Genomic DNA, 27342 nt, shown 5'->3' with positions numbered 1-27342 from the left:
CAGGAGTTCCAGGTACGATGCAATGATACTGGCAGGTATAATGCTGTACAGACCCACTATAAGAAAGATCCAGGATTTCTACATACCCACTTATATAGTTTTGTGGCAGCAACTTTCATTCTGTGTGATTTTGTTCTGCCAAATACCAGGTAGATGAGTGGTTCTCTAAACATTTTCATGTCAAGGACCCCCACATTAATATGTATTTGACCTTTGGACCTGCCAGTTTAATCCATTAAAGAGATATAGTTCACCCCCAAAACATTTTTTTAATATCGATTAGTCACCCCGTGGAGATTTTTTGTTTTTGTCCCTTTCCTAAGCCAATAATTTGTAGAATATATATATTCAAAGATTTGCACAAAATAATGTTCACGATTAAAAAAAAAATTGCAGATCTACAAGCTCATAGCGCGGCACTCCATTATGAATCTATTTGTTGTGTACAACTTTCACATCAAGGACCCCCAAACTGGTGAATATTCAGCCGTGGAGACCCCATTTGCAAAGATATTGTTGTGTCCGGGATCCTCATAAGATTTGTGTTGTTAAAATAAAAAGAATCCCCCAAAAATAGGCGATCTACAAGCTCACAACGTGTCACGTTGCGATGAGTTGTGAGCTGATAGTAGATCAGCCGTTTTCGAATAGCCAAAGTATAAGCTATAATTATGGTTAAAGTGCTTCAACTGATTTTGATGATATATCATATAACTCATTTTGCTGGGGACCACCTGGAACTCGTTCAAGGGACCCCTGCGTGCCCCTTGGACTTGGGGAACCACTAATTTACACCAAAACATGTCCTTTTCATGTTAGGGTCCCATAGAGAGAATCTTTTGAAATGTCTCTAATAACGATCAGTCCGGATGTCCGTGATGTGATTTAAGGTTATATAGCTCTAACTTGTGGGTCGAAGCGAACGCCTTTCAAGAGAAGACAAAGACAATGTTCCTCCTAAATATTTGACAGTGACAATAAGGTTGTAAAAGAGGATGAATGTATGGCTGCCTTCTTCAAATAACGCTGGCCGTAGGCAGCCTGTGGCTATCCCACGCTTCATAAACGGCCTCAATACCAGTGGTGTAAAGTAACTAAGTACATTTACTTACTTAAGTAACAATTTGAGGTATTTTTTACTTTAATGGAGTATTTTACTTTTACTTCTACTCCACTACATCTCGATTTTTATTACTAAATATACATTAACCACTTAAGCTCTATATATATTTTGTCTATTTGAAAATAGCTACAAGCTCACGACGCGTTGTGAGCTTGTAGATCGTCTATTTTCAAAAGATTTTTACATTATGAAAAGTTGAAATGGGACATTCTGCATAATGAGTACTTTTACTTTTGGTACTTTTAAGTACCATTTGATTCCAATACTTTTGTAGAGTATTCCCACATTGTGGTATTGATACTTTTACTCAAGTAAAAAAAAAGTGAGTACTTCTTCCATGCCCCACTGCTCACTACACTAATGATATGGTTGTCACTATAGATAGTTGCCCCCGAGGCACACCTGCTGCACACTACTGCAGTGATGTCAGCTTTCTACTATAGAAGCTGGTTCATCCCAGAGTGTAGAAGAGAGAGTAACTTACTCTCTCTTCAGTAACGACAAGCTTTGATCTCGCCGCAAAGCGGGCTCCTATGGGCTATAGTTCCAAACGTTGGAACTATCTCATTGAGATAGACAGAGCACTTCCGCATTCCATTCTTACAATGGGAGTCGACGCTAGTGTCAGAACTATATGGCTCTGGTTCATCCCTGCCAGTGTTGCCAGATTCTGTGAGAGAAACAAGCAACAAGGTCTAGGAAAACCAGCCCAAAAGAAGCGACTATGGGCCACATGAGCACTTTAACATATACATCAGCTATTTGAAAATAGCAGATCTACAAGCTCACAACGCGTCACGATGCGACGCGTTGTGAAGCTTGTAGATCGGCTATTTTCAAATAAAATCTTGTGGAGAAATTATAATAATAAGCAGATCTGGCAACCCTGATCCCTGCCCCCTACCTCCTCCTGTGGAACTTATTATTATTATCTAAACCCCGACCTCCTCCTCCAGTAAAGTACAGGGCTCTGCCATGTTTCTGTGTTTGCTGTCAAGTGGTGCAGTGAGTGTTTATACTTCTGGCTCCCCCGCAGAAATACCAAGCTCAGACACTTTAGGCCAATGTGAATAGAAACCCTTGGTGGTTTACCAGATATAACAATGAAAAGGCAGGGCTGGATGACTATAAGAACAAGCTCTGTGTGTTTTGCTCTCCACATCTGTAATTCTTATAGACATATAATCTCATGGCTGTTATATCTGATGGTGTAACTACTGTTTATCAGAGCAAATTCAGAGGCCATTCATCAGTGGAATTTGTTTTGCTCCTTACTTACTGTGCTCGTGTGTTATGTCACTGTTCCTCAGTGGTGGAAAAAGTACTCCCATTTTTTACTTAAGTAAAAGAATCAATACTGCAATATAGAAATACTTTGTTACAAGTAAAAGTCCGGAATTCAAAATGTACTTGAGTAAAAGTACAAACGTATTGGTATCCTGTATATATTTTGTTCAAGGGACCCCCCAGAAGCAAAGATTTGGGTTACAAATGTTCACTTTGAAAATATATATATATATATATATTCAAAGATTTGCACACATGTTCACGATAAAAAAAAAAATAGCAGATCTACAAGCTCATAGCGAGGCACTCGGTGTCGCGCTATGAGCTTGTAGATCTGCTATTTTTTAATAGCCCAAAGACATCTAAAAAATTGCACAGATGCGTTCTCGGTCCTAATGGATCAAATTATCAGAAAATAAGTAATCAAGCAATCAATTAATCAATCAATGAATCAATACGGTACCCTTACGGGTCTGTATCTGTAACCCTTGAGAGTGTACACACACGGAACCATGTGGACCCTTTCGGGTTGTGAATCGCACTGTGTTATGTAACAAACATTTCAAAAGGGATAAAAAAAACCAAAATAATCTCTCCTCTTATCGTCGTATTCTTTCCTCTTCTCTGCCAGAAAATATTCGTGATGCCAAACATGGACGACATCTGGCTACCCATCATGCACTCTGCCATGGACACGCGTTCGAACGACAACTTGGTCGCCGTGACGACGACGACGACCGACAACACCTTGAAGGACTCGGAGACGACGTCGCAGTCCGACGACGTCTCGGACTTCTGAAGAGAAGACAGGAAGACTGCTGTTTTACAGCGAGACGCGTGTTGCCGTGGAAACGTGACATCCACGGAGACCCCGCCCAGCCCCCTCAAAGTAAACCACAAGTTATGCGAGTTCTGGGTGGGGCTTAGCTGTGTATTCCATACCGCCCCCCCCTAGCTGTGGTATTCCATAACCACAAGCTGCAAGGGTTTATGGGACTCCCTCTTTCTTTGGTTTTTCGCCCAGGTGGGCGTGGTTTTGAGGTTAGGGTAACGGCAGTGGTTCCCAAATAGTGGGTCGGGACCCATTTTTATGGGTTGTGACTCGCAAGTAAATATCCATTTTCTTATTTATAAAATATATATATATTTCATATTTCTTTTTTCATTTTTTTCCCCCACAATTATTCATTACAATTCCATAAAAAAAAACGTTAGAAGTACTGAAAATAGGCGATCTACAAGCTCACAACGTGTCGCGAATCTCGCGATGCGACGCGTTGTGAGCTTGTAGATCTGCAGATCTAGTTTGGGTCCCGGGAAGACATTCAATTTCCCTTTTGGGTCACGACCCAAACAAGGTTTGGGAACCCCTGGATTATTAAGGCATATTTCTGTGAGGTTAGGGTTAGGTTTAGGCATATATAACCACATGGGCGAAACACCAAAGAAAGAGGGAGTCCCGCGGGTTTTATGGCCACCCCAGGAAGAGAAGAGACTTTGTCACTCATATAACACTGACATGGTGGGAGATGATAATGTCATGTGAAAGGAGGAGGATGGTAAGTTATTGCATTCTACTGGTCATCTTGTCATCCAAACGAGACAAAGATTGTTTGTATTTGATGCGACGGGGGAAGTATTGATCACAGCGGTCCAGGAGACGAGGAGGGACAGGTTGAGAATGTGTTATCAGTCAATCATCAAGTGTGTTTTTCGTGCGTGAATACAAACTGCACTCCGACTCCAACCAGAAGAACCATAATACCTGTGATGTACAGCTACACCAAACATCATCATATGGCTCTTTTCGACTAGAAGAACTAAAGCAAACCGTACTGTGCCGTACTGTGTCAAGTTTTATCCACAGGTTCTGGCTTTGTTTCCGTACATATTACGCTAAACGGCTGGGTTTCAGATAAAGGTTCTCTCAGAACCTCATTTGGGCCCTTGCTCAGGAGGAGGTGGTACTTCGTGGAAGCCAGGACTCAGATCTTAACGTTGAATGCTATTTGCTTTTTACCCCTATTTCTCCCCAATTTAGTCGTTATGCCAATTGATTCCTCCCCCACACACATTTTTGTGTTGTATCCTACTGACTCACCTGCCAGTGAGGAGTCTCCACCGGGAGGACGTAGACGTAGAGCCTTCGTCCTACTCCTCCTCCCGCCCAACACTCCCTGCTGACCGGCTCCACCCCCAGCCCGTAGGAGTACAGTACGTGCAGAGACAAATATCACCCTCCTCCCCGCCCGGCACGGCTTCCCTCCCCCGAACACGGGCCAATTATGTTCGTATAGACACTCGACAAAGCCGGTGGATTCGAACCAACAACCTCCTCCGCGGCGGTGGTGGTGGGCAGGCACTTTGCCACTTTGCACCACCCGAGCGCCCACCGAAAGTATACAGGTAAACGGCAGGTTCTGGGTTTAGCATTTCATAGTCGAAAAGAGCTCGTAGATGTATAAAAATACACTTTAGTCTGACCTTTCTGTTTGAATGGGTTTATCGTTAACTAATTAGCCCACACTTATGTTCAGTTATAGGTTGCAAATCCAACGAGCTGGAACCATAGCAGAATGAAAAAACGGACGTGGCCGTCGAGGGAGAATAAATGTGTGCTTGTGCTTGTGTGTGTGTGTGTGTGTGTGTGTGTGTGCGTGTGTGTGTGTGTGTGTGTGTGTGTGTGTGTGTGTGTGTGCGTGTGTGTGTGTGTGAGAGAATGAAAGTGAATGTTCCGAGAGAGAAATTAAAATCTTAAACTGTACGTTTTGGAGATGGGCTTTTTGCCATAATGCTCTTGCATCTAATGCACGCCTGGCGGGGACGTCCAGAAGAATGGTGTCCCCCCCCCCCCCCCCCATCCATCCACGTCGCTGCCTGTGCCATCTGCCTGGCACCTATATGCAAAACAGATCCAATGCCACTGTGTCCATCATACACACAGAACAATAACGGTGCCAACTTAATGGAACCAAAACTGGTTCTTCAGAGTGATGCTATTACATAGAAGGAGTTTTTTTCGAGAAAGAACCTTTAAGACCAACGGTCCTTCAAAGAACCATTTATTTTAATGGTTCTATTATAACAGTGGTTTTCAACCTTTTTCATGCCAAGGACCCCTAAATTGATATACATTTGGCCGCGGACCGCTCACAGCTCACGAGCTTGTAGATCTGCTATTTTTGAATAGCCAAAGCTAAGTGGTTAAACATGATTGTGACGCTATGTTAACTCATTTAGCTGGGGACCCCCTAGTACTCCCTCAAGGACCACTGGTGGTCCCTGGACCACTGGTTGAAAACCACTGTTCTATAAAGAACACTGAACCTTATATACTATATACTCCTGTTCCTTTTCTCCCTCTACACCAAATCTCATTGTTAGAAAATAGCCGATCTTGATCTGCTCGGGTGAATGTTTGCCTATTAAGACAGAATTGGGATGATGGGGTATGAGTGTACATAACGCTGCCTCAGAGAACCATTTCTGGTTCCTCAAAGAACTCCAATTGATGAATTGAATACGCAGGACCACAATGGAAACCAGCCCTCAGGGCTTTTTGTGTTATCCTTTTAGCGTTATTGTATAACTGTACCTCTGTACTTTTTGCAAACCGTTAGTAAAGTATTCAATCAATCAAGAGGTTCTCTAGAACCACATGAGGAACATGAAGAACCATTCACTAAATAAAATGGTTCTTTAGAATGTGATGGTTCCTCGTGGAACCATATAGCCTTTTAAAGAACCACCTGAGGACCATTATTTTTCTGTGTGTAGGTACCACTGGTGACGTCCTATACCCCACAATGCACTCTGTTCTGGACTACTGGAGATGTAGTTGTAGTTAAACCTGATTTGTACTTCCGTCGCACGGCCGCGCTGAAAACAGCAGATCTACAAGCATGATCCGCGACACAACGCGGCACACGTCGAAGCATAAATTAGGCCAGTGGTTCTCAAAGTGGGGTCCAGGGACCCTCGAGGGTTCCTTGAGGGAGTTCCAAATGGACCCTTTACAGCACCCTTGGTTCTCAAAGTGGATTCCAGGAATCTCCGGGTTCCTTTTAAAGGGGTCTAAATTGACCCTTACAAGTCTGTAACTCAGACAGTATACAAATTGAACCAAATGGACACATTTTAGCCGGTGTGACTCACACCAGCTATCCAAATACATCTGCAAACATGATAGCTCAAATGTTCAAGGTATAAAGATGAATGTATATTTAAAAAACAATAACACAGTTTTCCATTGTGCAAGTAATCGGTTTCTAATCGACATTTGTGCTCACATACAAACAAGCCATTTTTCTTTTGGAGTTACTTTTCGATGTAATAATTACTCACACAGAGAAAGTGCAAATGTCGTGTGACTTTTTTTTAGTTTGAATTGCCAAACGATTTACCCGGTTATGCGTGACATACATGTCCTATAAAGAGGCTTAAGAAAATGAACCAACCCTTCGTTTATATACTGTATATGTCACTGCTTCTGTCATAGGCAGTGATGATGTCACTGCTTCTGTCATAAGCAGTGATGATGTCACTGCTTCTGTCATAAGTAGTGATGATGTCACTGCTTCTGTCATAAGTAGTGATGATGTCACTGCTTCTGTCATAAGCAGTGATAAGCCAGTGATTCCCAGCCTGTGGGCATGAAGGCCAGCAAGTATAAAAATAAAATAAATATAAAACAAAATAATGTAAAAAAAAAAACTATATGCCATGGTATTTTTTCTTTAAAACCTCGAAAAATGTGTTTTCATAGTGATACCAATAAATAGCAACTTAAAGTATACATACATTGGTTCCATTGATCAGAGCCGGAACACAATAGATTGATTGATCATTAAAATGAACGCAGCCCAACCATGTGGGCGAAACGCTTTTGAGATTTTCACGTCACGTGACCCTGATCCCGAAAAAGGTTGGGAGCCACTGGGTATAATAAGCGATGGGTTGATGACTCGATGCGTGGCTGGATTCTAGAGAGCAAAAGAAACTCTTAACTGACCAGTGGCTTATTGGTTGACCACAGCTAGAGAGACGGAGGACAAAACAGCAAGGAGATAAATATCTAGCAAGACGATCAGACGATCAGAGATCTATACACCTATACGATGACGTCTGGTGACATCCATATTAAATGAATGAACAATACAATACAATGCAAAGCCTTTATATTGGGACGCAATGGAAAAATTTAATTTCCCCAGACATTATCAGCAGTATAGGTGGAAATCTCTGATTGCCTGCATGTCTACCTGAGATGAGATTATGTGTGGGGGGGGGGGGTGATTTGAAGGGGGGGGGGGGTGAGACAGGAGACGCTACGTATCTGATACTGCGCGTCTAAGTAAAAAATAAAAGGGAAGACCTCGTCAATTTCACCAAATCACATATGGGATATTAGCCATACTCATACTGCTTAATATGTTGTCAGGATACGTTCAGCTAATTGATGCTTTCTCTCTTATTTATTTGCTGTTTTTTTTTCCTCTTCTGTAATGTAAGAAAATAATATATAAATGAACTCAAATGACAGCAAATGTGTAATTTGCCATGCTATTGTACTCTCTTGCTTTTACAGATTTGTTTATATTTGTTTTATGTTCAGAAATATCGCCTGTGATGGCAAAGTGTATGAGGCAGAAAGTGCCTTTAAAATAATAACATTCCTCCATAGTAGTGGGCCATCAAATACGTTAACTACATCAGTGTGGGGGGGATACAGGAAACTTGTTCAAAGTTCTTTGTGCCATCGGTGTGTGTCTGATAAGTCCTTGGATTTTCACAAGTTGTGGTGTAGTTTCTTTGCACAGTGGTGAAATTATCAACACGTTGCTGTTGTGGTCAGTGATGTCACAGAATGTCATGGTTCTGATCGATGTGGATCAATAAAAATAAAATCTTTTGCTTGAAAACAAGTACTGGCTTCTGGAAGCATCTGTGTTCACTGGAATGGGGATGTACTCGAAAACAAAACACTGTTTTTAGAACATAAAGAGGAACTAATACAGGAAAACATGGGGCGAGTCAGACCCCTAATGGCTGTGTTTTCATACATCAGTCTCATAGGAATGTCATTTCTCATTTGTGATATGCTCTGAGGAATTTCTTTGATTATAAGACCATACTCATGACTGTTAAATGCAGGGTCTGTTAAGAACACGCAAATGCATGCTTCATTGTTGATTAGGACTCTTCTCTGGGCTGTGCGGTCGTGCACAAACTTGACATTTCCGTCACACTCCTGTTACTTTGTTGCACCTCTGGGAAAAGGCACCAATCTACTGTACCTCAATTATTTGTTTATTTGTTTCTGACAAAACATTGTCATCAATCATTGTGCTGCTCAGCTTCAACCTGACTAGTGACTACTGTATGTCTAATCAGCAAGAGTAAACTTGTGTACGAGTGTTCAGGCCAGGGCCTTTAACCATTTAAGCCTTATACCACAGCAAAAACAGCTGATCTACAAGCTCACATGTCGCATCACGGCACACTGACCTTGTAGACTGGTTATTTTTGCGGTTTGATATCTACATTAGAAAAAAAGTTCATGTTTTTGAAAAATTCCCCCCCAAAAAAGGGATGCCAGAGTTAGTGTGGTCAAAATGTAAACCCAGCTGAATTCATGAACGGGCCATTTAACCTTAATTCAAATGTGAAGGACAAGTACCCACAAGTTTCCTAGGGCGTTGTGGTGGGCATCACTGCCTGTCGATTTGATAACTGATCAAATCGACAGAAGTGATGCCCACAACGCCCTAGGAATAGTTTCTAGTGGATGTTAAAGTTAAGGCGCAGAATCACCTTCACTTGAAATTAATCGATTTTGTGAATTGCTTTTAAAAGAGAGACTTGGGAGGAAGTGCCAAGAAACCCCAGTTATAACAATCCATGCATGCTCTTGCACTGGCTTGACCATTGGTAGCCACGGGAAAAGGCTATTGTGGTTTAGTGACAGTGCTTGAAACAAAGTAATCACTTTACAAAAAACTGTGAACAGATTAAAGAATGCACAAGAGCATAAGATTGTAAACGAGATTTATTTCAGTCGCGGTTCAAATAATGCACAACTTCCATGGGAGAATATTAGGCTTCAAAACATACTAGGCAATGACCTATCATTCATCAATGACCAGTATAGACAGTGGTTATTAACTTTTTTATTTCAACTTCCCCCAGTTTGTTATCACTGCAATATTTTGTCAATAGTAATATGTATAAATACTGTACATATTAGAAATGAGGTTACATCCCCCTAACCTTTTACAAATTGACTAGGATAGTAAACGGCCCCATCCCAGTGCCCAATCCTCTAGGGTGGCATTCATTTGCAAATGCCCACGTCGTAGTAATTAAAGTAGCAGAGGCTGGCGACAGAGGAAAGGAGGTACAGACTTGCTCTTTGCATCTCCATGAACATAAACTGCCTCAACGGTTTAATTGCAAGGATAACTATGACTCTCTTAAGGGTTAGTATGATACTCTTTAGGTAGCCAAATGCCTCGTCATCTAATTAGTGACGCGCATGAATGGATTAACCCAGATTCCCACTGTTCCTACCTGCTATCTAGCGAAACCACAGCCAAGGGAACGGGCTTGGCAGAATCAGCGGGGAAAGTAACCCCCAGTGTTATCATTTTAGGCCACGGAACTCTGAGTGTTACAAATTGAATGCATACACATAGAGTAACAGACCTGCAACCAGCCTAACAGTACACCTGGTTCCTAAGCCTAACCATCTATACATTTAGCTGGGGACTGCCCAGAACCCCCTTGAGAACCTCTGGTCTTAAAGCACAATTTGCACAGGGACTTTCAATCTGCGTTGTCTGTTAGCTTCACGCTGGCCACGTCTTTCCTTCTGCAGCATTACATACTGGTCCGAGCTCCAGATGCCTGATGGAAGATAAAAGAAAAACATATTCATTATAGTTCATCTACAAATGCCTCTTTTATCATCTACAAATGCCTCTTTTATCAGAGTGTGTCACAGGTTCTCATGTCAGTTTTTGGAAGTTGACGTCATTATTTATCAGTCTAACGCGTTGAGTAACATCATTCAAAACCAGTGACATTTCAACAAGCTCATAAACGTTAATGCACACATACATACCTGAGTATATTAATGGAGGGCCTTCTGTACAGCAAGCTGGCCAGGTCTAGCCTTCAAATCCATCCATCTCCAAATGCGCCTGAGGGGGGGAAGAAAAAAAAAGAAAAAAAACGTTTCACTAATAATTGTTATTAGAGGGATGTTTTGGTAATTTAACTGAGTTGTTACAGTTATAGGTTCTAATGTCAGATTTGGAAAAGTTGACTTCATGTTTTATCAGAAGTCTAACGCAAAGTAGCATCATTCATTCAAACCCCAAAACTACAGTTATTAAACATTTCAACAAGCACTTTTTCTTGCACACATACATGGATGGAGATGGATAACATCAGAGGAGGGCCTTCCATTATTCTGCAGAAGCACATGATGCAGTCAGAGATCTGGTCTGACCACAGCTCTCCTCAGGACACACAGCTAACTGTCTTTGCACGGGGACTTTCAATCTGCGTTGTCCGTTAACTTCACGCTGGCCACGTCTTGCCTTCTGCAGCATTACATACTGGTCCGAGCTCCAGAATACTGATGGGGGGGGAATAGAAAATACAAAAACATTCATTATTAGTTCATCTACAAAGATCTCTTTTATCAGAGTGTGTCACAGACAGGTTCTCATGTCAGTTTTTGGAAGTTGACGTCATTATGTATCGGTCTAACGCGTTGAGTAACATCATTCAAAACCACAGTGACATTTCAACAAGCTCATAAACGTTAATGCACACACATACCCGAGTATATTAATGGAGGGCCTTCTGTACAGCAAGCTGGCCAGGTCTAGCCTTCAAATCCCTCCATCTCCAAATACACCTGAGGGGGGAAGAAAATACAAAAAAAAAACGTTTCACTAATAATTGTTATTAGAGGGATGTTTTCATTTAACTGAGTTGTTACAGTTATAGGTTCTAATGTCAGATTTGGAAAAGTTGACTTCATGTTTTATCAGAAGTCTAACGCAAAGTAGCATCATTCATTCAAACCCCAAAACTACAGTTATTAAACATTTCAACAAGCACTTTTTTCTTGCACACATACATGGATGGAGATGGATAACATCGGAGGAGGGCCTTCCATTATTCTGCTGAAGCACATGATGCAGTCAGAGATCTGGTCTGACCACAGCTCTCCTCAGGACACACAGCTAACTGTCTTTGCACAGGGACTTTCAATCTGCGTTGTCCGTTAACTTCACGCTGGCCACGTCTTGCCTTCTGCAGCATTACATACTGGTCCGAGCTCCAGAATCCTGATGGGGGAAAAAAAAAATACAAAAACATTCATTATAGTTCATCTACAAAGATCTCTTTTATCAGAGTGTGTCACAGACAGGTTCTCATGTCAGTTTTTGGAAGTTGACGTCATTATGTATCGGTCTAACGCGTTGAGTAACATCATTCAAAACCACAGTGACATTTCAACAAGCTCATAAACGTTAATGCACACGCATACATACCCGAGTATATTAATGGAGGGCCTTCTGTACAGCAAGCTGGCCAGGTCTAGCCTTCAAATCCCTCCATCTCCAAATACGCCTGAGGGGGAAAAACAAAATACGTTTCACTAATAGTTACCAAAATATCCCTCTAATAACAGACTGTTACAGGTTCTAATGTCAGTTTGGAAAAGTTGACTTCATGTTTTATCAGAAGTCTAACGCAAAGTAGCATCATTCATTCAAACCCCCAAAAACTACAGTTATTAAATGTTTTCAACAAGCTCATAAACGTTAATGCACACATACATGAATACAAGCTGCAAGCGACAGTCCTGGCTTTTGACCATGCGTGACAAACGGCAGCAAGCTGTCCAGGTCTTGAAGTTCTGCAGCATCTCATCCATCTCCAAATATGCCTTAGGGGGGGGGAAAAAAAATACAAAAACGTTTCACTAATAGTTCAGCAACATCTCTTTACATCACAGACTGTTACAGTTAAAGCAGGTTCTCATGTCAGTTTGGAAAAGTTGACTTCATGTTTTATCAGAAGTCTAACGCAAAGTAGCATCATTCATTCAAACCCCCCAAAACTACAGTTATTAAACATTTCAACAAGCACTTTCTTCTCACACATACATGGATGGAGAACATCTGAGGGCCTTCCATCCAATCTGCAGAAGCACATGGTGCAGTCAAGAGGTCTGGTCTGACCACAGCTAGTCCTCCTCAGGGCAAACGGCCAAACGTCCAAACCTGAAAAAACAAAACAAAGTCAGACACGTTTACAAAAGTTAGACATTAAAGTAACAATGTTAGCTTTATACGTTTGTGTCAAGCTAGTTAAGAGAAAGCTACTAGACCTGGTCATGTTAGCACGATGCTAACTGCGTTAGCCAATAGGCCTAAGTCACATGGCAGACAGTAGTTCTTCGAATCGATCATCTGTCGTGGTTGGTGGTCCACGATGTACCAGTCCTCCTAAACCACTTCACTAGCGCCATTATCATAAATAAATGCCAAGAACAGCGCGAATGTAAAGGAAAAAGTCAACATTAATCTCATTTCTAAGCTTCCATCTGTCCAGAGGAGCACATGCTGCTTCCTTCTGGTCGCATCCTTAGAAAATATCACCCGGAAGTGATAAGTCGAATTTATACGACTGTATCCTTGGAAAAAAAGAGCAGATCTACAAGCTATCAACGCGTCGCTAAAGCGACGCGTTGATACCTTGTAGATCTGCTCTTTCGGGCGACACCGCCTCCAAGTCGACTCCGGACCTTTCCCATTGGCTCGTACGGATCCCATGCTTCGCTCCCATTGGCTCGTATGGATCCCCATGCTTCGCTCCCATTGGCTTGGATGGGTCACGTGCTCCGCTCCGCCACCCGGATTGGACGAAGTGCTCCAAAAAAAGTTCCCACCCCCTCCCCCTCCTCTCCGGACACGGTTTTCATCACTACCAGCGTTGCCATGTCCGATTGTTATAAGCGACTTAGGGCTTCTTTTTCTGTAAAGTTGCTTGTAATTATTGGTGGTTGAAGGTTTTTTTGGGCGTGTTTTTAAAGTGTAGTCGCTTATATGGGCTTGTTTCCTGATGTTGTTTTAAACTAGTGGTTCTCATAACATTTTCATACCAAGGACCCCCACATTAATATGTATTTGTCCACGATCCCCTCATTTGAAAATATTTTGTGCCAAGGACCCCCGAACAGGCCAGATTTGTGTTGTTAAAATGTTTCTAAAATATCTCACATTTCCCCCTTTTTTTTTACCAAAGTAATAAAATAGCAGATCTACGAGCTTGTATATCTGCTATTTTCAAATAGCCAATGTGGTTACAGTAGTGTAAAGTAACTGTACATTTACTCAAGTAGTGTACTTAAGTAAAATTTGTAGGTGTTTTTTTTACTTTACTGGATTATTTCCAGTTTTCATTATTTTTACTTCTACTCCACTACATCTCAGAGTCAAATATTGTACTTTTACTCCACTACAATTATTTGAAAACTTTAGCTACTAGTTACTTTATAGATTTTTATTATTATTACAAAACATACATGAACCACGTTCAGCCCTATACATTTTGGCCATTTGAAAATAGCAGATCTACAAGCTCACAATGTGTCGTGAAAGATTTTTATACATTTCATACATTTGAAAACCTGTGAAATGGGACATTCTGCATAATGAGTAGTTAAGTAAATTTTCAATTCCGGACTTTTACTTGTAACAAACATTATTATTAAGCACAGTGGTGGAAAGTAACTACTAGGTACATTTACTTAAGTACTGTACTTAAGTACAATTTTGAGGTATTTGTACTTTACTTGAGTATTTCCAATTTCCAATACTTTTACTTCTACTCCACTACATCTCAGAGGCAAATATTGTACTTTTACTCCACTACAATAACTTGAAAACTTTAGTTACTAGTTACTTTTCAGACATAAATTATGATATTATGAGACATACATTAACCACTTTAGCCCTATTTTATACCTAGGCTATTTGAAAATAGCAGATCTACAAGCTCACAACGCGTCGCATCGCGACACATTGTGAGCTTGTAGATCTGCTATTTTCAAATATTTAGTACTTTTACTTTTGGTACTTTAAGTACATTTTGATGCCAATACTTTTGTACTTTTACTCAAGTAAATTTAGAATTTTGGACTTTTACTTGTAACAGAGTATTTTTATATTCCAGTATTGGTACTTTTACTTAAAGGGGTAGTTCACCCCCAAAATAACTTTTTTTCTATTGATTACTGACCATCTGGAGCCTTGAATTCATAGATATTTTTTTGTTTTTGTCACATTCCTAAGCCAATAATTTGATTATAATAAATGTGTCCCCATTGATTCCGGTAGGAGACACAAATGCATTTGTGTCTCCTACCGGAATCAATGGGGCTAAATTTATTATAATCAAATAATAAAGGAAGGAATGCGACAAAAACAAATAAATATCCATGAATTCAAGGCTCCATGGGGTGAGTAATCAATAGAAAAAAAGTTATTTGGGGGGTGAACTACCCCTTTAAGTAAAGAACTGAAGTACTTTTTCCACCACCACTGATAGGTTAAACTAAAAATGTGCTCTTGCTTCTTTTTGGCCTTGTTTTCATAGACCTGGCTGGTATGCTTACTTCTCTCACGGTATCTGGCAACACTCCTCAGTACAGGAAGCAGAAGGAACACACTAGACACACTAGAAGTAGAGACAGAAGAACATCTGACTGACTGACTGGAGGAGGAGGAAAACGTCGCCACACTAAAAACAAACCAGGAGAGTCTCAACAAAAATGACCGTCTTTGTGTTCATATTCGGAGCTTCGTATTGGTTTTCGTAGCTCTTTGGCAGTGAGTTGTTCTAATGTAGCTTTAACGGGTTTTTAAGCCTTTCCTTTCTAACCGTCCGGGACTCCCAACCCCCCCCTACCCTACCCTATCCTCCACCCCTCCACCGGGCCGTGTCTCCCCTCCTCCCCGGCAGAAGAGGTCCACAGCATGGACTGGAGGACGAGCAGCAGCCGGTGTCTCCTCCTCCGCAGGGCCCTGGTGGTACGGGCGGTCTGGTGCTTCCTCCTGGCTCTGCTCTGCTGGCCCACCGGTCCTCTGCACAGCAAGGTGATTAAACCAACCCTCATTATCACATGAAACCAGGGGGTCCGGGAGCCCCTTGGTGGGGGGGTCCTCAGAGAGAGTTACTACAGGGGGAGACACAACATCTTTGTACGATATATGATATGATATCATATGATTTTTTTTTTTTTTTGCATTAACCACTTGAACCCTAGGCATCCCTTTGGCCAAAAAATAGCAGATCTACAAGCTCTGCGAGGCGTTGTGAGCTTGTAGATCTGCTATTTTTGGCATATAGGTGTAGAGGGAGAAAAGAGACAAGGTAATAACACAACCTTCATGATCACATTAAACTAAAACCCACTTATTATTGTTATTCGATCAATTGAGTACAAAGGAAAGGACCACAATGGAAACAACCCATAGGGTTTCTCTCTGGTTTAAAATCCTCTTAGCAGACCTTATATTGAACTGTACTTTCCTCCTGTGCTTTTTTTATTTGTCAAACTGTTAATAAAGTATTCAATCAATCAGTTGATTAATTAATTAGACGAATACTGTTAGACTGTTTCATGTTATTATTCTGTTTGTACCACGGTTAGGTATCTACGCAGCCAGCCCACTCTTGTGGTTTAAAGAAGTCAGATCTGGTATAAAGGCTAATCTGCAGCTCTTTAGATCAGATTATCCATTGTTAAACCCAATTTTAAAGGTCTCAGGGGGTCTTCCAATACCTGCTTAAGATGCTGGGGCTGGGGGGGTTGGTGGTCTGTCTCTGTCTGGATTACTGTGAGGAAAAACTACAGAACAGACAAGATGCTAGACTAGAGACTGTGACAGTAGGATGGTAATAATGTTGTTGTAGGCTAGAACCTGATGTGCAGGATTGATTGATTGATTGAAGACTTAATTAGTCAGACATGTAAACAGTAGAGGTACAGTCAGACATTCAGTCAGACATTAAGGCTAAAAAGGATAACACCAAAAAGTCCTGGGGACAACAAGAGAGACCGAGAGACAGACAGACAGACAGACAGATGTGTTCTTTTGTCAGTTATTCAGGAGGCTTGCTGCCTGGTATTCCAGCAGCCAGCATGGTTAGAGATGTATGTTGACAATGATCCCTGGAGTTTACTCTGGGGTTTACATTGGAGTTTACACTGGGGCTGCAAGAGATGATTAAAACCAAGCTAGTGGTATCAGTCAGCATAGCAATTTTAGATGCTTGCACAGTGAACCTCGTCTTATTCATTATGTGCCTGGCTTTTAATGTGTCCCTCATAAGAGGCAGCACAGGACGTCAGCAAAGGAATTCCAAATCATCATGCCATCATGAAAATAAAATAAAAACATAGTTGGACCTGGCTGTCACCAATACCATGTGTTGGTGGTAGATTAATCTTTATTTGATCAGTAAAAACCTTTGCTTTCATGAAGCCAGTCTTTGAGATCATGGAACGCAGAGAGACTGTTTTGCTCGTGTGTACGTACGTGCATTATCTTATCACAAAAGTAGATTAGGTTGTATGTGTGTGGCTGTGCTGGTGGTGCATACACGTGACGGACCCTCTGTCTTTGAACTAAAGTGATGGTGAATGTGTTGTTTGACACAGGGATGGTGGCTCAAATCAAATGCCTGCACACAGGCCTACAATCTCTACATAATGACAGCATGTAGTTGGTTGTATGTGTCGCACGTTGGCCAACCGTTACGTTAACGTGTGTGTGTCTTGTTGTCATGGCAAATACTGGGGAGTTGGTGTGTTTGTTAATCTTGTGCAGTTATATTATGTTATTTCATCTGTTCTGTTGACATGAAGCATTGGTTCTCAAAATGGGGTTTGAGGACCCTCAGGGGTCCTTGGGGAGGAGTACCAGGGGGTCCCCAGCAATTTCTTTTAACCATTTGACTGCCAATCACGTAGATCTACGCGAACCGATTTAAAGCCGCCACGTGCCAATCGCATAGATCTACGTGAAGTGAAAAAAAAAAAAAAAAAAAAAAGGAGATATGATTAGTTGAAGATCTAGACTCCTATCCACTTCCTTGTTAACTTAAAACTTAAAAAGTCTATATTTCGGCTCCTGAGTACTTTTTTTTTTCCAATGAAAAACTCTGGCACTGGCTAAAAAAATATGAAAATACCTCTGGCAGTTAATGGGTTAATAAGCGTCACATTCATTTTATCCATATTTTATACGTTGGCTATTCAAAAATAGCATATCTACATTCTCACAGTGTGTCACTTCGTCCCACGCTGTGAGCTTGTACATCTGATATTTTTGTTATTGTTTTGAACATCTTGAAAGTGTCTTCAAAATGTTATAATAATTGAAAAATATGTAAATAATTTTGAATATTTTAACACAAACCTTCTCTTCTGGGGGTCCCTAGCACAAAACATTTTTCAGATGGTGGTCCGCAGCCAAATGAATATCCATTTGGGGGTCCTTTGACATGAACAAGTTTGAGAAGTCACTGACATAAAGGCAATCGATGTGTCTGATCCATTAAAATGCATTCAGTCGAGAAAACGACAAACTCTGAGAATGAGAAAATCCAGCCGGTGGCAGTTTGAGACGTATTAGATTAATTAATAGGCCATTGTGGAACGTGTATGACATTGTTTGCATTTGTCACACATTGGAGGTATGAAGAACGGCGAGCAATTTCCTCCATCACTTTTTATTCCTCATTTGAATCTGTGGTTAGCCGAACCCACAAGGTTACAACAGCCAACCAGAAATGTTTTTATGTTGATAAGATCTTCTGTTAGTTCCTGTGCTAACTGATTATGCCTGCACACATCTGAGCCGCTCAGAGGATGCTTAAAGTGCTTGCGGAGCACTTTAAGCCATCAAGACCGGGAACGCATCTGTGTCATGTTGAGCTTGCAGATATACAAGCACTATGAGCTTGTATATCTGCTATTTTTTTTAAATAGAAGATATACAAGCTCATAGTGCCGTGCTAAGATTTCACTAAACATCGTGAAAATGTGTGCAAATCTTTGAATATATATATATATATTTAAAGCGAACCTTTGTAACTGTCAAATGTCTCAACAAATGTCTTAATTTTTCTGAAAAACTATTGTTGCTATATCAGTGGTGCTCAAACTTTTTGTTGTCAGGGACCCCCAAAATTATGTTTTTGGCCGCTGATCCCCATCAAAATATGTTGTTCCCAAAAATATATGCATTCAGAGATTTGCACACATGTTCAAGATTTTTCAAATAAATAGCTGATCTACAAGCTCATAGCGTGGCACCGAGTGCCGCGCTATGAGCTTGTAGATCGGCTATTTTTGAATAGCCAAAGTATTAGAAATAATGGTTATAGCTGTGTTTAAAAATGACACAGATGCGTTTCCGGATTGAATGTGTTAAGCAATGGGGGGAAAGTGCCCATTACTTTGTAAACTGTCCAGGAGACGTGAAGACGTTAACCCAGGCTAGGTTAGAGACCTGGGAAAATAAATCTGTACATTTGTTATCAGTCAGGAAATCTCTTAATAAGTCCACTTATACATATTGACCACTGCATAATAAGCTAAATATTCTAGGTAGGTACGCTGTAAAATCCAGAGTGTTATGGCGCCATTAGTTTCATTTATACTCTCGCTGAGTGACATACACGCTTGCACTCCTTCCCCTTACCATGTGTTTCTTTATAGGGGTGAAATGATTGATATAACAACCAACAAAGAATGAATCAAATAACAGTATTTGAATAATGGGCTAAGTGTGATTCATTTGAACTTTTCTAATATGTGCTAATTAGAAGAACTTGTGAACGCTTGTCTTTTTTTTTATTTTATTGCTGGGCTAACATATTGAGCAATTTCACAATGTCTGTTTGGAGTCACATGATAACATGAGCATTTACCATAATTTCTTATTTTTTCAGTAATCTACACATTTCTTGGTCTAAATCATTCACATACGGTAGATCAGTGGTTAACAATCTTTTAAATTTTAAGGACCTAAATATATTGCCAATTTCGTCAACAAATAAAAACTAGACTAACATGTTAGTGAGGGATCTAGAGGAGAAGAGATCCAGTAGAACTAAAAGACAAGTCATTTTATGTTTGTTTGCACTCGGGTGTTGCGCTCTGAAAATAGCAGATCTACAAGCTCACTGCGACAAGTTGTGAGCTTGTAGATCTGCTGTTTTCAGCACGCAACCAAGTGTAAAATCAGCCATTACAACGCCATCAAGGCACCGCCAAAATACATTTTAGTCGACTAAATCAACTGTAGATTTAGTCGACTAAAATCTTATGATAAATTTAGCCTAAAACTAAAACATCTCAGATGACTAAAATATGACTAAAACTAAATGGAATTTTATTCAAAAGACTATGACTAAACGAATCAAAATTTGCGGTCAAAATCAACACTGGAGCCCCCTCAAGGAATCTTGAGAGTTCCCTGGAGAACAACACAGACAGACACAGATGAATCAAACGATACACCTAAAATAAACAGATTCTGGAAATAATCATTGGATATATTGTTCAAGCCGACATGATGAGAGGCAGAGCTGACAGCTTTAGGATGGGACTAACATGGGATCACACTGTTGTTCTAGCGCATGTGCTCCATAAACGTTGCAGTCAGTCTGTTGACAGAAGGGCCAGCCAAACACACGTGGTGATTAGAAGCAGAACTCCATCTTTGTTTAGCCCCATTAAGACCGGGAACGCATCTGTGTCATTTTAGATTTGAGCCATAGCCATTATTTTATACTTTGGCTATTCAAAAATAGCAGATATACAAGCTCATAGTGTGGCACCGAGTGCCGCGCTATGAGTTTGTAGATCTGCATTTTTTATTTTTTTATCGTGAATATGTGTGCAAAATCTTTGAATATATATATTTTTAAAGCGAACATTTGTAACTCAAATCTTTGCTCCTGGGGGTCCCTGGAACAACATATTTTGAGATGGGGGTCCGCGACCAAATGCATATAATTTTGGGGGTCCTTGACATGAATAGGTTTGAGCACCACTCATATTACTTTGGCAACATACCGTTTTCGGAAAACTGTTAGGATTTAGAAGACATTTGTAGATGCATTCCCGGATCGAAAATGTTAGGCAGGTGAGCTGGTAACCAGAACCTCGTTTACAAGGCCTAAAAGCCACACAATTAAATCCTTAAGCGCAATTATTTGCCTGCCAGGTTAAAATGTCATCGTGACACAGCCCCTAACAATGACATTCTAGCCAAGCCTACTGCCATCCATTGTGATGATAAAAAAATGAGCATCGTATTCACTGGCCCTTTAAGGCAGCCACGGCCTGGCCTCATTTCTGACGGGAAAGGAGCTCAGAAGAACCTGCCAAGAATTTTGGGTTTCGCCCAGTTCTGTTGTATATTATGTAACTCACTTACGCAATGTCTGACTTTCCCCTGTTAAAACGCAGCAGAACAGGGAAGTTACGTCCCTCTCTGTCCCTCTTCTTTGAGGAAAAGGGCCATAAAACGAGAAACCACCTTCCAAACACAACAAACAGCCTGTCAGTGCAGAGATGGTCAGCAAACCTGAACTGTATGCAGCCATCCGGTTCTCCCCCAAACCCAGTCCGTTGACGCAGGGGTTCCCATTAAATGTTCCATGGTGGTGCATGGCCGTTCTTAGTTGGTGGAGTGATTTGTCTGGTTGATTCCGATAACGAACGAGACTCCGGCTTGTTAACAAGTTTCGCGGACCCGTGTGGTCGGCGACTAACTTCTTAGAGGGACAAGTGGCGTTCAGCCACACGAGAAGGAGCAATAACAGGTCTGTGATGCCCTGCCATGGACCAGTGGTTTTCAACCTTTTTCGGGCAGTGACCCCCCCCCAAAATAATCATATTTGAACAGGGGACCCCCCAACCTGATAAGCTAAGCACTTGAAATGTATAGAGTTGAGGCATTATATTTAAGTTTGACTCGATTCCACAGATGTATATTGTGGAAATAGCCGATCTACAAGCTCACAAAGCCTTGCGTTGCGAGGCGCTGTGAGCTTGTAGATCGGCTATTTTCACAATATGTGCCTCTTTCTTATATTATTTGACAATTTGGCCAATGTTTGACCAGCTAGTTAGGCCTATTGGTATTTTTCTTAACTTTTTTTTTTTGTATTAAAAAGGTCTTAAAAGTCCTTAAATTGTCACTTCACTGTCATCTGGGGACCCCCCAAAATCATGTTGGGGTCCCGACCCACAGGTTGAGAAACACTGCCATGGACCACCAAATAGCTGTAGCCGATCAACAATCTCACAACACATCACATTGCGATGTATTGTGAGTTTTTTTACATCTACTATTTTCAAAGATTATCGAAAATAGGGACACGGCAGGTTGATTTTAACTGGCTCAATAATAATAATAATGATCAATTGAATTGAATGTGTATTTTTGTACATATATTGTCCCTGTGAGACCCCCACTTTGAAATGCTGTGAGCTGACAGATGTTATTGTTGAGGACCGTTTCTGGCTTGTGAAACCGAAGGCAAGGCAGAGAGAGAGAGGTGGTTGACTTCACATGAATGTCGTTGTTGTTGCCATCCTCCTTCCAGTAAAGGTTGTGTTGTGTTGTCGTCGTGCTGCCGGTCAGATCTCAGCCCAGCGGGAAACAGCCACAGGTGTCCAGGGTTGTTGACGCAAAGCGCCAGTGTGTCTCAGAGACTTATAGCAGGGAATCTATTATCGTCAAACATGAGAGGTTCCACCCTCAACTAAGATGGATGGATATAGTGTGAAACTATGAAAGATGATGTGAAAATGCTAAAAAGGAAGGAACACAGTGTGAAAATAACCTCAGACAATTCCAGTTGTTTTTTTCCGCTCAATCCTTATGTGTGGGAGCATGGACCACAGACCATGCTTGTCCACAGTTTGGGTCATTGTTATGTTCCCTGGGTTCTATGTTCCCCGCTTACCTTAGGGTTAGTGAAAGGGTTAGGGTTGTAAGTACGCACACACAGAAGTATATATGTAAATATATATATATATATATATATATATATATATATATATAGTTATAGTTGATTCTCCTAATGTTTATTATTTTTCTGGTATAATAATATTAGGCATTATTTGGCATTATAATAATAATAAGGCAGACAGACAGACCTTCATTGAAATTCAGTTGTCACAAAAAGGCCTGCTGTCAGCCTGTCCCTCATCAACACTCAACTAGCCTCGTGCTGGCCTGGCCTTTTGCATGGCATTGGGCTGAGTGTGAGGAAGGCCAAGGCTGCATGGTTCAGACAGACAGACAGACAGACAGACAGACAGACAGACGGGCCCTGAGTGAGTCAGTGTGTGACTGAAGGCTGCTCTGTTTGCTCTGCATCATGCCATGTGCCCGAGCACTGCCTGCCTCCTGGCTCAGTGAGTGACTGGCTGGCTGGCTGGCTGACTGACTGACTGACTGGCTGGCTGACTGACTGACTGGCTGGCTGGCTGACTGGCTGGCTGGCTGACTGACTGGCTGGCTGGCTGGCTGACTGACTAGCAGATAATGATATACAAGCTCATAGCACGGCACTCTATGAGCTTGTAGATCTGCTATTTTTGAAAAATAGTGAACATTTGTGCAAATCTTTGAATATATATATATATATATATATATATATATATATATATACACACATTTTTGACTCATCTTTGCTTCTGGGGGGTCAACATATTTTGAGATGGGGCCAAATATGCGGCCAAATAGATATCATTTCGGGTGCCCTTGACTTGAAAAAGTTTGAGAACCACGGCACTGATTATAGCAACATAGGTTTTTTCCTATAGTCTGTGTCATATAGTCTGATCATATGGCATACTATATGCCATATGTGCAAATAACGGTTCTCCATCCCGGCCTTCCTTCTGGTCTTGGCACCGTAGAGAGAGAGAGACCCCCTGCCTGAAGCCTGAGGCCCTGATCAGATTTATACTTGTGTTGCTTGGTGCGCCCCAGTGTACAACTCGGGTTTAAGTTAAATTATGTTCAAGATTTTTCAAAAATAGCCAAAGAGATCTTAAAATGACACGGATGTGTTTTCCATTCTTAACGGGTTAATACAGTAGGTTCTCTCTCTCTCCCAGCCTTTTCTTGCACCTAATACATGAAAGAAACGCCTGCTGTGTCTCATTACAGTATGAACGTGGGCTGGGGGCTATGCTTTTTCTTTTATCCCTTTTTTAAACTCCTTTAAGTGCAGCACAAAGAGCTCAGAGAGCTGGTTTCAAGTAGTCTACTGCTTTAGGATCTTGTTGGTAAGTCGGAAGAGTTCTCAAGTACCCCCCCGCCCCCCCTGCCCCGCCCCCATCCTATCCCAGCTGGACCTCTGTCTGCATCATTGGTGCCAGAAACGAGATGAAGCCCACAGCTCAGTTGTCAAGCCTCATGGTGTTGTTTTGTTGAGAGTTCCACTACAGTGGGCAGTGTGGTGGGAAAAAGTACTCTTCATTTTTTACTTGAGTAAAAGTATCAATACCACAATGTAAAAGTAGTGTGTGTGTGTTACAAGTATGCAACACACACACACACACACACACACACACACACACACACACACACACACACACACACATCACCCCCACAGTGCTGTTTAGCTCGTAATACTAGCCATTAAGCTACTAATATAGACCGAAGTAATTAAAGTAGGGATGGCCGACCGATAACCGTTAAGAAATTGTCAACCGATTAATACTAACTATTAAAATGAATCGTAATTTAGAAAAAAATAATTTAAGGGCCAAAATGTTTTTAAATAGTTTTTTGGCCAAGTCTACACCTGCAACCACACGTAACTTCCACTTTATTCTTCTTCTTCCTCGTCTTTGTATTGGTATTGTTTGTGGTGGAGCGCCTCAGTGCGGCTGCAGAGTTCATGTGCAACCTCTTCCAGAGAGAGATAGAGACACTAGAAACTCTGCTGGAGACACAAAACAAACTGTGTAGACTTGGCCCTTCAAAATAAAATGTATTTTGGCCCTTAAAAAAAACACATTTTACACATTTTTCCTTAACCGTTATTGATTAATTAATCGGTAAGGCCTAACGGTAACCGGTTAATAAAATGTCTCCATTTGGCCATCCCTAAATTAAAGCGGGTCTTGTTTGCATGTTTGGAATTGTAACCGCAGAAATCAATAATATATCAGTAATAAAATATGAACCTGCGGGCCGCATTAACTCTCTCAGTGCCACACAACGAGATATCCCGAGTTTTTTCTGAATGCCCTCAGTGCCAAGAACAAAAAATCCCGAGTTTTTTAAAACAAATTATTTTATTTTATTAGATTTATTTTTTTTAAATGTTCAGAGCCCAAGATATCATTATCTGAAGATTTGCAGCTCCATCCACTCCTTGTTTAACTTATAACTGAAAAAGGCTGTATCTCGCTTCCTAAGCACTTTTTTTTACTTTGAAAAAGAAAAAATTGCTGGCACAGTATGAACATATATTTGTATTTCATTGGCACTGAGAGAGTTAAGTGAAGGTGGGGGCCGCATGTGGCCCCCGGGCCGCTAGTTGCCCATGTATGAGTTGATGCATGCGTTCAGTTCTTGTGTCCTGTACTGAACCCGTTGTGCAGTCAGTGCAGGCCTGGCCAATGTTTACTTGATAAGTCTTTGAGTGGGAGTAGAGGAGAGTAGAGATAGGAGAACACAGGCTAGGCTACCATGTGGGCAGCTTTACAGCCCACTGTTCATCTGTGCACTGAGTGAGAAGAAGTAGGCCTACACTAAAGAACTCTGATTTGCTTTGTTAGTTTATTTGTGGACAGACATTTGGAACTGACTGAGTCCAGTTCCAAATGTTAACCCATTAACCCATTAACCCATTAAGACCTGAAGCCGATTCCAATGTCTTCTAAATCCCAACAGTATTCTGAAAAAAAAACGTATGTTTCTATATCAGTGGTGCTCAAACTTTTTCATGTCAAGGACCCCCAAAATGTATATGTATTTGGCCACAGACCCCCATCTCAAAATATGTTCTTCTTGGGACCCCCAGAAGCAAAGATTTGAGTTAAAAATGTTTGTGCTTTAAAACAATATGTATTCAAAGATTTGCACACATTTTCACGATTTTTCAAAAATAGCAGATCTACAAGCTCGTAGCGCGGCACTCGGTGCCGCGCTACGAGCTTGTAGATCTGCTATTTTTGAATAGCCAAAGTGTAAAATAATGCTTTTTAGCTCAAATCTAAAAGTGACAAAGATGCATTCCAAGTCTTAATGGGTTAAAAACGGGAAAGCATCCGTGTCATTCTAGATGTTAGCTGTATGTATAGCAACCTAGCTTATTCAGAAAACTCTTAGGATTTAGAACGGCGGTTCTGAAAAAAATAGCAGATATACAAGCTCACAGTGAGCTTGTACATCTGCTATTTTGTTTTACATTTTTTGAAAATCTTGACATTTTGAATAATTTAGAAGTTTCTAACACAAATCTTCTCTTCTGGGGGGTCCCTGGCACAAAACATTTTCAGATGGAGGGGGTCCGCGGTCAAATTAACACATCATTTTGAGGCTCCATGGCACGAAAACAGTTTGAGAACTACTGATTTAGAACAGTGGTTCTCAAACTTTTCCATGTCAAGGACCCCCAAAATGGCACTTATTAGCCCGCGGAGTCGGACCCCCATTTGAAAAGATATGCCAAGGACCCCCATAAGATAAGATTTCTACAGCTCTAGCTCTAGCTCTAGCAGCATTTTAACCATTTTAATTTCAAGGACCCCCAGTTTGACATGCATTAGGCTACGGACCCCCATTTAATGACATTTCTATCTCTGGGACCCCAATTTATATTGTTAAATCAATGTTAATTTAACTCAGAGTGCTCTCTCAGAGTTACAGACCCATAAGGGTCCACCTGGTTCATAACTATCTATCATTTTGCTGGGGACCCCCTGGAACTCCCTCAAGGACCCCTGGGGGTCCCCGGACCCCACTTTAGAGAACCACTGATTTAGAAGGCATTTGTAGACTCTGCCTCATGGGTCTTAACAGGTTAAAAGGTAACGATATAGTATTTCAGGAGGCACAGCAATGGTGGTGTTGTGGTGGTGCGCTGTACGCGTGTTTAGCGTCGCACTCTCTTCCCTTTGTTTTTTGCACACCCTTCCCCTCACTGTGTGTGTGTGTGTGTGTGTGTGTGTGTGTGTGTGTGTGTGTGTGTGTGTGTGTGTGTGTGTGTGTGTGTGTGTGTGTGTGTGTGTGTGTGTGTGTGTGTGTGTGTGTGTGTGTGTGTGTGTGTGTGTGTGTGTGTGTGTGTGTGTGTGTGTGTGTGTGTGTGTGTGTGTGTGTTGACCCTCGTATTCTTTATCTCCACGTTGTTCCCACTGTTATCTTAAGCTCGTTCAAAGGGTTCATGTAGCTACCCCACTGCACCTATAGCTAGCTCAGCAAGAGCCCTTCACCAGTCCTCTGCTGTACTCTCTCACACACACACACACACCCACCCAGTGGTGTAAAGTACAAATCTTGAGTTATTTTGATTTTACTGGATTATTTCCAGTTTTCGATACTTTTACTTTTACCCCACTACAATTATTTGAAAACTTGAGTTACTAGTTACTTTGTAGATTTTGATTATTATTACAAAACATACATTAACCCTATATACATTTCGGCCATTTGAAAATAGCCGATCTACAAGCTCACAATGCGTCGCGATGCGACACATTGTGAGCTTGTAGATTGGCTATTTTCAAATGATTTTAATACATTTTGAAAACGTGTGAAATGTGACATTCTGCTTAATGAGTACTTTCTACTTTTGGT

General features: G+C 41.2%; 2 protein-coding genes, 1 long non-coding RNA gene and 1 pseudogene across 4 annotated transcripts in view; 3 read left to right on the top strand and 1 right to left on the bottom strand.

The window, feature by feature from the left end:
• Positions 1 to 3298, top strand: part of LOC308098568 (testis-expressed protein 2-like) — a 29395-nt pseudogene extending 26097 nt beyond the window's left edge. Inside the window, exons 16-17 of the transcript XR_013935140.1 lie at positions 1 to 12; positions 3042 to 3298. The exon at positions 1 to 12 is cut by the window's left edge and continues 109 nt beyond it. The product of XR_013935140.1 is annotated as a testis-expressed protein 2-like (transcript). The remainder of the gene's footprint in view (positions 13 to 3041) is intronic.
• LOC308097871 (histone H3.2-like) overlaps positions 1 to 27342 on the top strand; it is a gene marked incomplete at its 3' end in the record, with an annotated part of 294931 nt that overhangs the window by 198310 nt on the left and 69279 nt on the right. The gene's annotated exons all lie outside the window — the stretch shown is intronic.
• On the bottom strand, positions 10046 to 13064 carry LOC308098325. The gene is made up of 9 exons (XR_013934288.1): positions 12822 to 13064; positions 12598 to 12714; positions 12268 to 12377; positions 11980 to 12058; positions 11562 to 11772; positions 11258 to 11336; positions 10841 to 11051; positions 10533 to 10611; positions 10046 to 10315 (listed from the first exon to the last, which is right to left on the bottom strand). It is a non-coding gene; the product is annotated as an uncharacterized lncRNA (long non-coding RNA).
• ern1 (endoplasmic reticulum to nucleus signaling 1) overlaps positions 15194 to 27342 on the top strand; it is a 58956-nt gene continuing 46807 nt past the window's right edge. The window contains exon 1 of the mRNA XM_080445903.1: positions 15194 to 15591. Coding sequence (XP_080302029.1) covers positions 15472 to 15591 — 120 coding nt within the window. The 5' untranslated portion in view covers positions 15194 to 15471. The remainder of the gene's footprint in view (positions 15592 to 27342) is intronic.

Source organism: Gymnoscopelus braueri, assembly GCF_963280865.1.
Source record: "Gymnoscopelus braueri genome assembly, chromosome: 13".
NCBI lineage: Eukaryota > Metazoa > Chordata > Actinopteri > Myctophiformes > Myctophidae > Gymnoscopelus > Gymnoscopelus braueri.
Note: the sequence above shows the minus strand (reverse complement) of the source record. Positions and strands in the feature narration are given on the sequence as shown.